The 9,655-nt window shown below is 55.0% G+C and overlaps 2 protein-coding genes across 2 annotated transcripts in view; both read left to right on the top strand.

Annotated features, from left to right (window-relative positions):
- The window catches only part of Lrp1 (LDL receptor related protein 1), an 84,624-nt gene extending 81,344 nt beyond the window's left edge, over positions 1-3,280 (top strand). The window contains exons 81-89 of the mRNA XM_021175130.2: positions 62-202; positions 313-486; positions 645-806; positions 1,111-1,285; positions 1,504-1,605; positions 1,732-1,796; positions 1,905-1,995; positions 2,090-2,234; positions 2,378-3,280. Of these exons, the coding sequence (XP_021030789.1) occupies positions 62-202; positions 313-486; positions 645-806; positions 1,111-1,285; positions 1,504-1,605; positions 1,732-1,796; positions 1,905-1,995; positions 2,090-2,234; positions 2,378-2,518 (1,196 nt within the window). The 3' untranslated portion in view covers positions 2,519-3,280. The remainder of the gene's footprint in view (positions 1-61; positions 203-312; positions 487-644; positions 807-1,110; positions 1,286-1,503; positions 1,606-1,731; positions 1,797-1,904; positions 1,996-2,089; positions 2,235-2,377) is intronic.
- A 3,644-nt stretch (positions 3,281-6,924) lies between these two features.
- The window catches only part of Nxph4 (neurexophilin 4), a 9,069-nt gene continuing 6,338 nt past the window's right edge, over positions 6,925-9,655 (top strand). The window contains exon 1 of the mRNA XM_021175302.1: positions 6,925-7,102. Coding sequence (XP_021030961.1) covers positions 7,046-7,102 — 57 coding nt within the window. The 5' untranslated portion in view covers positions 6,925-7,045. The remainder of the gene's footprint in view (positions 7,103-9,655) is intronic.

Below are 9,655 nucleotides of genomic sequence, written 5' to 3'. Positions count from 1 at the left end.
AAAAAAAAAAAAATGTTCTAAGTCCACACTGCTCAACATCGACCCCTTCCAACACCCACAGTGACCAACCCCTGTGACCGCAAGAAATGCGAATGGCTGTGTCTGCTGAGCCCCAGCGGGCCTGTCTGCACCTGTCCCAATGGAAAGAGGCTGGATAATGGCACCTGTGTGCCTGTGCCCTCTCCAACACCCCCTCCAGATGGTATGCATGCCCCTTTCCTGGGTACCTGAGGATCCTTTATCTATAGCCTCTGGCTCCCCTTACCCTTGACCCCCTTCCCCTTCCCATGCTCTGATGAGCTCTTACTGCAGCCCCTAGGCCTGGAACCTGCACTCTGCAGTGCTTCAATGGTGGTAGTTGTTTCCTCAACGCTCGGAGGCAGCCCAAGTGCCGTTGCCAGCCCCGTTACACAGGCGATAAATGTGAACTGGATCAGTGCTGGGAATACTGTCGCAACGGAGGCACCTGTGCGGCTTCCCCATCTGGTATGCCCCTAACCAGGGACGGTCCTCTCCCATCATCCTCACCTGGCCCCTTCTATCGCCTCCAGCATCCACTTCAACCCCATCTGCTCGTCAAGGTGCCCAGGATCCCTGCTATAGGCCCAGTGCCATGGTCCCACTCACAGATCCTCTCCCACCAGGCATGCCCACGTGCCGCTGTCCCACTGGCTTCACGGGCCCCAAATGCACCGCACAGGTGTGCGCAGACTACTGCTCTAACAACAGCACCTGCACCGTCAACCAGGGCAACCAGCCCCAGTGCCGATGTCTACCTGGCTTCCTGGGTGACCGTTGCCAGTACCGTGAGTATTCACTCCAACCCCAGGGAAGGAAGAGGGGAGCCAGAAAGAACCCAAAGGAGCAGGTTGAGAGGATGGAAGACGTACGCAGATGAGCCAAGCCCAGGCTGTGGGTGCTGCCCCTCATGTTGGCGCATCTTCCTAAGCCTCCAGGCATTCAACATAAGGAATGCCATGTCTGAATGCTTAGAGTCACCCTAGTGAACTGGGGTCTGTGACAGGGCATTAGGAGGCTCAGGAGTGGGTGGGAGTCATTCATAAGTCCTGGACCCTGCATAAGGTACTTCCTCTCCACTCCCAACCACAGGGCAGTGCTCTGGCTTCTGTGAGAACTTTGGCACCTGTCAGATGGCCGCTGATGGCTCCCGACAATGTCGCTGCACGGTCTACTTTGAGGGAGCAAGGTGTGAGGTGAACAAGTGTAGTCGCTGTCTCCAAGGCGCCTGTGTGGTCAATAAGCAGACCGGAGATGTCACATGCAAGTGAGTAGGGGGTCCTGCCTCCACATTCTGCTCTGTCTTCTGGCCCCGCCCCATCCTGCCCCTTCCTGTCCGCCCCTATCCTGCCCCTCCTGGGCCCGCCCCCTATCTGGGCTCTTCCGGCCCCGCCCCTATCCTGCCCCTCCTGGCCCGGTTCCTGTTCTAGCATCCCAGATACCCTTCTGCAAGCCCCAGCTCCAGATTTTGATTCCTTTCCACAGCTGCACTGATGGTCGGGTAGCCCCCAGTTGTCTGACCTGCATCGATCACTGTAGCAATGGTGGCTCCTGCACCATGAACAGCAAGATGATGCCCGAGTGCCAGTGAGTTGGCCCCTCCCCCTCAAATCCGAGCAAAAGAACAATATGACCTATGACCTCTAAGTTCCTGCAGCTAAAATGGTCGTGGAGGTGATGCCCGCCCACTGAGTTTTGCTTTCTTGCCTGCAGGTGCCCGCCCCATATGACAGGACCCCGGTGCGAGGAGCAGGTTGTTGGTCAGCAACAGCCTGGGCGTAAGTGGTGGGGAGGGCAGGGCTGCCACGACATAGAGCAAGAAGAGCCTCCCTTGCACCTCCCATCTCCCTAGGCTTCAGACTCAGTTTCCCGACTTCTCTCTCCAGATATGGCCTCCATCCTGATCCCTCTGCTGCTGCTTCTCCTGCTGCTTCTGGTGGCTGGCGTGGTGTTCTGGTATAAGCGGCGAGTCCGAGGGTGAGCCCCTGGGAGTCTGAGAAATTCTGGCTGTTATTTTACAATCCGATAACCTTACCAACATCACGGTTCCCTGACTCCTGCCTCTCCCCAGGGCTAAGGGCTTCCAGCACCAGCGGATGACCAATGGGGCCATGAATGTGGAAATTGGAAACCCTACCTACAAGATGTATGAAGGTGGAGAGCCCGATGATGTTGGGGGCCTACTGGATGCTGATTTTGCCCTTGACCCTGACAAGGTATGCCAGAGGCCATCGAAGGGGCTTCTGGAACAGGGTCCAAAGGCAGGAGGGGTGGAGGGGGGGTGATCAAGGCAACCAGAGGTGTTGCACAGAGGTGGGAGCTGGGGTATTCCAATCATATGAACCTTTTTTTTTTCCAGCCTACCAACTTCACCAACCCAGTGTATGCCACACTCTACATGGGGGGCCACGGCAGCCGCCACTCCCTGGCCAGCACGGACGAGAAGCGAGAACTGCTGGGCCGGGGACCTGAAGACGAGATAGGAGATCCCTTGGCATAGGACCCTGCCCCGAAGGACGTCCCCAGAAAGTCCCCTGCCACATGAGTCTTTCAATGAACCCCCTCCCCAGCCGGCCCTTCTCCGGCCCTGCCGGGTGTACAAATGTAAAAATGAAGGAATTACTTTTTATATGTGAGCGAGCAAGCGAGCAAGCACAGTATTATCTCTTTGCATTTCCTTCCTGCCTGCTCCTCAGTATCCCCCCCATGCTGCCTTGAGGGGGCAGGGAGGGCTCTGTGGCTCAAAGGTATGAAGGAGTCCACATGTTCCCTACCGAGCATACCCCTGGAAGCTGGCGGCACGGCCTCCCCACCATGCCTGTGCAAGACACTCGATGGGGCTCCGTGTCCCAGCTTTCCTTTCCTTGGCTCTCTGGGGTTAGTTCAGGGGAGGTGGAGTCCTTTGCTGACCCTGTCTGGAAGATTTGGCTCTAGCTGAGGAAGGAGTCTTTTAGTTGAGGGAAGTCACCCCAAACCCCAGCTTCCACTTTTAGGGGCACCTCTCAGATGGCCATGCTCAGTATCCCTTCCAGACAGGCCCTCCCCTCTCCAGCGCCCCCTCTGTGGCTCCTAGGGCTGAACACATTCTTTGGTAACTGTCCCCCAAGCCTCCCATCCCCCTGAGGGCCAGGAAGAGTCGGGGCACACCAAGGAAGGGCAAGCGGGCAGCCCCATTTTGGGGACGTGAACGTTTTAATAATTTTTGCTGAATTCCTTTACAACTAAATAACACAGATATTGTTATAAATAAAATTGTAAAAAAGGAAAAAAAAAAGAAAAGAAAAGAAAAAAAAAAAAAAAAAACCACTGTGTCTGCATGCTAATGTGAGAATTTGGGAGCTGGGGCTGTGCTTGCCTGTTTCAGCCACCAGAGGGTGCATTGCTGCATGCTGGAGGCTGGCCTGAGAATCCTAAGGTCCACATCTCCAGCCCCACTCCATCCTCCTGTCTTGCTATGGCAGACAAGAGCTGTTTTGCTCAGTGTATGACCTTGAGCCTTATGATGTGACTATGCTGGTAGGATCTGGTGTCACCCGGCCCCAGTGCATTGACTCAGACATGTGCTTCACTGTTCTCCTGCCCTACACCGGCCCCACAGTGAGATGCCACCCTAGAAATAAAAGCACTGGGTAATGAAGGCCTTCAGGAAGGTCTGCTCCATGCTTCTTTTGAGATGTTGACATCTCACTCTATGACCTATGAGTAAAACCCTGGCTGTAGAGCCAGCAGAATGGCTGGGTGGGCAAAACACTTGGCTTTGCAAGCCTGGTAGAACCCATGTAAGAGTGGGCAGAACCACCGGGCAGTGGTGGCGAACGCCTTTAATCCCTGCACTTAGGAGGCAGAGGCAGGCAGATTTCTGAGTTCGAGGCCAGCCTGATCTACAAAGTGAGTTCCAGAACAGCCAGGACTACACAGAGAAACCCTGTCTCGAAAAACAACACACACACACACACACACACACACAAAATGAGCAGGACCAGCTCCATAAAATTATTCTCTGACCTCCATACGTATGCTTTGGCAAACACAGAATATTTTTTTTAATTAAATACCTGCATTAGGGGACGAGATAGAGGGGAGGAGAGCCAGCAAGGCTCAGTTTGCAGTTTGCCCATCAGCTTCCAACATATGCATCTCTCTCAACAAACATTGCAGACATTCTAGGAGTTGACCAGGAAAGGACTTGCACTATCTTAGTTGTTCCAGATCTCCTTGAACCTCTTTCAAAGGGGAATGAACCCCTTGCGGAAGACTATGCAGCTTTACCCTGTCCAGCACTGGGGGAGGCATAGAACCCTGCTCTTCTAACCGCAGCAAACAATGCCTCCCAAAGGAGCTGTCCAGCTTTTCATCTCTGACCCTCACTGGCTTCCCCTGGGTATTTCTCCCTCGAATCCTCCCCTCGGGGAAGCTTATGGGTAAATGAATATCCAAACACAAGACCCTCCTTTTCTTTCATCAATGTTATCTCCAACCTCATCCCTGAAGCCCGGCTATGAGATCTTCCTTGCTCCTCCAGACTCCTTATGGCTCTGGGATGAGCGATCCTGCTGGGAATAAAATGGGGGTGGGGGGGTCATTGTTGATCCTTAAATGTTGACTTGTGGCTCTTTCTGGCCACCAGGTGGCGTCTACACTGCTGTAACACTGCTTATCCTAAAGCTCCCCACACTAATTATGCACCTGCTGCCGAGGACCCTAGCCCAGCCTCTCACTTCCTTCCCTGGGGCTGTTTTGCGCTGACCCTTCTACCCTCTGTCAGCCATCTTCCTTCCCTCCCCAAGAGTCTGCTCATCCCCCACCACCAGCAGTCCCACCCTCTCCACCCCTTCCTTCTGCCAGCCTGCATCTGTAGCCACCCCCGCCCCCCCCCCGGGAGCCACTGATTCTCTGCCTGTCACCTCAAGATCCCGGTAGAACAAGACAGGCCCCCAACTGCTGCTTTAGAAAGCCCACCCCTTTGGTTAGCACCCTCCCTCTCTGGCCAGGACCAGAAGGGTGCACTATCTCCCAACCAAGCCAAATGGAAGGGAGTCTCAAAAACCAAAAAGGACACTGACTGATTCAGATTAGATTGAAAAGCAGATATTCTTAGATGGAAAGATTCGGGGACAGAGGCAAAGACCCAGAGATAAGTACTGTGCACATGTGTGTGTGTGTGTGTGCATGCACTTGTAATCTCTGAGAGAATTGGAGGACCTGAGATTAGCTAAAACGGTGGTGATGGGGAGGGTCAGGTCTCCTACAGATAGATACTTTGGCCGTGGGCTTCTAGACACCCAGGATGTGTGACCACCCTTTGCCTTCGCCCAGAACTAAAGCAGTTCCTTTGCTTAGGGGTCAGCCCTGGCCAGCCATTTGGCCTTGTCCTTGACACTTTGTCTCATCCTGCCTTTATTCTTTCAGCCCTGACTGCACCCCAAATCACTGCTCCCTAGTTTTTGTCTCCTTGAGTGTCACCAAGTACACCCCTGTCCTTTCCCTGACCCTCTTTTTGGTGTCTGTCACTTCCTGTGTGTCTGTTCTTTTCATATTCCTAGGCTTGTCTTTCAGATTGCCTCTGTGTGTGTGTGTGTGTGTGTGTGTGTGTGTGTGTCCCTGTGGATATTTGCCTCTGTCAAGGCAAGAGGGTACTTTGGGTACCTAGCTGTTTCTGTATATCACTGTATGCTACTGTGTGTATAAATCATGTGTGTCCGTCTCTGTGTGCTTATGTGCCTCTGTGTATGCTGGTCTGTATGTGAACGTGGCCTCACTGCTACAGTGTAGCAGGGTACTATTACAGTGGGGTAAGCCTGGAAGACACACCTTGGGGTGTGGGTCTGTCTCTTCATCTCTTTGCATGGTCCTATCTCTTGCTGTCTAGGTGTTGGTCACACTATCTACTCAGCCTCAGACACAGCGCATAGCAACAGCTGACAGCTGAAGACTCCCTGGGCAGGGGAGAGACAGAAAGACCAGTGGGAGGAGGAAACACGAAGAAACAGCCCTGAGGATGAGAACAGAGACCGTGCTGAAGCTGGGGACAGAGACAAGGACAGAGATAGACGGGGAAGGGGACGGGATGAGAAGAACTGAGAGTGGAAGATGGGATTGTGGGAGAGAAAGCACAGGGATTGTACCAAGAGGGGCAGACGGCACAGAGGACTTCCTGCCCAGCCCCAAACAAGGGTGCTCTGGATCGGGCCAGGGTCAACAGTGCGGATCAGGGGCTAACTTTAAAAGAGCCGGTTTAGCCAAGGAGTCCGGGGACCGCAGAGGTGCCGCGGGGCGGGGACAGGGCGGCGGGCGCCGTTTGTCAGCCCTATTGACAGACGTGATGGGGTTTCCGTCCGTGATCAATGATTCTCATCTCCAGGCCGAATGAGCCGCGGGGCGCCCATCCATCCCCGTCAGCGCCGCGCTCAGTGCTAGTCGCCCGAAGCCCCGCCCGCCCTCACCTCGGTCCCTGTCCGACTGCCCTAGACCTACCTCTGCCAGGATTATAGAAACACACCCACCCACCCACCTCGGGCATCACAGGACCAGGGTCCTGCTGCGTCCCCTAGCCTGGCGGGGCTCATGCTCCGCGACGACCCCTTCCGGCTCACAGTTCAGGGCCTAGAGTCCCACGCCCTATTGTAGCCCTCATCTGCCCCAAGACCTGGCATCTTTGGGGTACTGCTCCCCAAACCCCTTAACCCTCTCCAGCTTCACACCTGAGCCAGGGGCGTGTCCAGGGTGTGTCACGCTGAAAGTCACCTTCCTTGCCCCCAGCTGGGCGGGAGGGGGCGCGCGGGGTGCGGCCGGGATTGGAGCACCGCGGAGCCCCGCCCCCCACCCCGCCCGCTCGACTCAGACCCAACTTTCTCCCCCGCCCGCGCCCCGCCCCCAGCGCCTTGCTCCGCTCCGCGCTCAGTCCGCGGGCCGAGCCGCCCGCTCCCGCTGCTCGTGCCACCGTCCTCTGCCCGGCGCCCCTCACCCTGAGCCCAGTCCTGCCCGCCCCGGGACCCGCCCTGCCCGACCCGCTCGACCGCTCGGGAAGATGCGGCTGCTCCCGGAATGGCTCCTCTTGCTCTTTGGTCCTTGGCTCCTTAGGAAGGTAAGGGTGGCAGAGCCAAGACGCGGGGTCCGGGACACGAAGAACACTGCATGCCAGGGGGCTCCGTGCGTCCGCCCCGCACCCAGCACTAAGCGTCCCAACTTTGTGCGTCGTGGGGAACGTGGACAGACAGACTGCCCGCTTTAGGACTGCACCCAGCAAGTTGGCTGAGGGTTAGAAGGTGCAGGGTGGAGGCCCGGCTTCGGTCGGCTTCAGGCGCGACGGGGGAGGGGACGAAGCGCGACCCGCGAGTGTGCCAGACAGAGAAGGAGTGCGAGACAGACAGACAAGCCAGCGGGTGTTAGCCTAGCCTTCTTTCCGCACCTACCTCGCTTGCCTCCCTCTGTCTGTCTGTCTGTCTGTCCTTCCACCTCTCACCCTCCACCTTCCCATTCCTCTTCTCCTTGTCACAATGCCAGGTAAGCTCTGCGATCCGAGCATTCATTATCCAGGCACACGCGCTTACACGGACCCACACCAGCAGGGCTGAACTTGGCTACAATCTTCCATCCCATTTCCCGCGGAGACACCATCTCCCCTGCACAACCTCACAGACACACCCCCCTCTCACGCCTGGTGGTTGTTGTCTGGGAGGGTAGTCTCTCCTTCCATCTCCTTCCTGCCCCCACCCTTCTCACTGTCTCTTTTCCTGGGGTTTCTGGGTGAAGACCCAAAGGCTAAAAGGGCCCAGCGCTCATCCTTCCCGACTCTTGTCTTGAGATCTTCAGCCCATACGGGCGGCTCATAGTGCGGACATGGAGTGTATGGGTTAAAACCAGCCCTTGTATGCATGTGTCCAGGGAATCCAGGCACTGGGACCCAGGGTGAATGTCTATGTTGGCATGCCATGGTGGAGACATTGTCTTTGCATGGTTGATTGTGTCTGCTTCAAAGCACTGCCATCTATTTGTGCCCTGAAGTGTGATCCACAAGGATAGTTTAGACTCTGCCCCCCAACTTCCTTCCTCAACTATGACCTACCCAGTTTAAGGGCAACCAGTTGGCTCCACAAGCCCTCACTCTTGGACCTCAATCCCCAGTCTTTAAGAGAAACCAGTAATTCTCCTCCAAAACGCTTGGACTCCAGGCCTGGTGTGGTGTCCTCATAACTACAGTAGGGTAGACACTGCCCCAGTGAGCCAGTTAGTAGAGCCCTTGGATTCTTCCAAGCCTGTCTGCCTAGTGACCTTGAGAGAACGGAAACTGGGCAATAAATAAATAAATAAGAACGAACAAACGAATGAATGAATGGATGGATGGATGGAAAAAAAGAAAGAAAAGAAAATAGCCCCCTGGTGTAAAAAATGCTGCCTTTGGCAAGAGCTTCCTTTGAACCTGAAGCCTGGTTTGTACCCAGGGAGACTGCAGGAGAAGGTTCAGCCCCAAACCACAGTGTGTGAAGGCCTGGGGTCACAGAGGGAGGAAAGAAGGATACATTGCCCTGATCCTTCCCTCCACCCCCACCAGCCTTCTCCACTCTCTTCGCATCAAATTAACTCCCCTGTGGACAGATCTGGTTTAATTTCCTTTGCCCCCTGAAGAGGAAGGAAACATCTGGTAGAGCCTTGAGGGAGAGTAAGCATGAGGATGATAGGAGAGATGGGAATCTGTCTTCCTGTGAGAAGGCTGCAGCTGTGGGGTGGCTATGTCAGAATCAGCAGGGAAGTGCCTATCTGGCATTTGGTCCAGCCTGTGGACATGTGAGGGTCTATGTTTATGTTTGGTTTGTGAATACCTGTTACTTTGCATAGGGTCGTGTAAGGAAATCTGTTCTCCAATGGACTTATGAGAAAAACAGTGGTGCGTGTGCACATGCACAGACACCCCCCCCCCAACCCCAACCCCCGGGTCTCTGATGTATTTGCATGCTGGAGCACATCTGGCTTTTTTTTTTTTTTTTTTTTTATTGCGTGTGAATCTGGGTCTGGAAGTGTGCTCATAGCTTCAAGTGCCAGCAAGCACGGATTGTGAGCCTCAGACAGGCTCACCTGATTGTGAACGCATATGTGCACTCCTGAGTGTGCCTGGGTCCGGGGATATCTTGACGCCAGAATTGGGAGTGAGCATAAGGCTGACACTGGGTTGAGCTTTTGATGGGCACAGCTCTTGAGACGCCTCTTGGGGAAATCTTGACCATCGATGCTGCCCGCCCTGCCTTCCCGAGGAGTTCTCTGCTTCTTCCTCTACTTTCCAGCTCCTGAGACTCCTCACAGGTTCTGGTTCCCCTGGCTTCCATTGCATTGAGGGCTCTGACCTCTGGACTGGACTGGCTGCTCAGGATCTTTCCAATACAATCTTCAACCCCCTTTCCCTCTCTCCGTATCTCTGTCTTCCTTGCCCCTTGCCAAAGCAGCTGCCTACTGGGAAAAACAGCAGGCGATCAATAGTCACTAATCACTAATCACTAATTACTAATTAGCTGGGGGAGGGCAGGGGCGGGGGTCCTGTGGGACCTTTCAGCTCTATCCTGCCTCAGGGAAGGATTACAGCTACACATCTCTCTCTCTCTCTCTCTCTCTCTCTCTCTCTCTCTCTCTCTCTCTCTCTCTCTCT

Source organism: Mus caroli, chromosome 10 (assembly GCF_900094665.2).
Source record: "Mus caroli chromosome 10, CAROLI_EIJ_v1.1, whole genome shotgun sequence".
NCBI classification, from domain to species: domain Eukaryota; kingdom Metazoa; phylum Chordata; class Mammalia; order Rodentia; family Muridae; genus Mus; species Mus caroli.
Note: the sequence above shows the minus strand (reverse complement) of the source record. Positions and strands in the feature narration are given on the sequence as shown.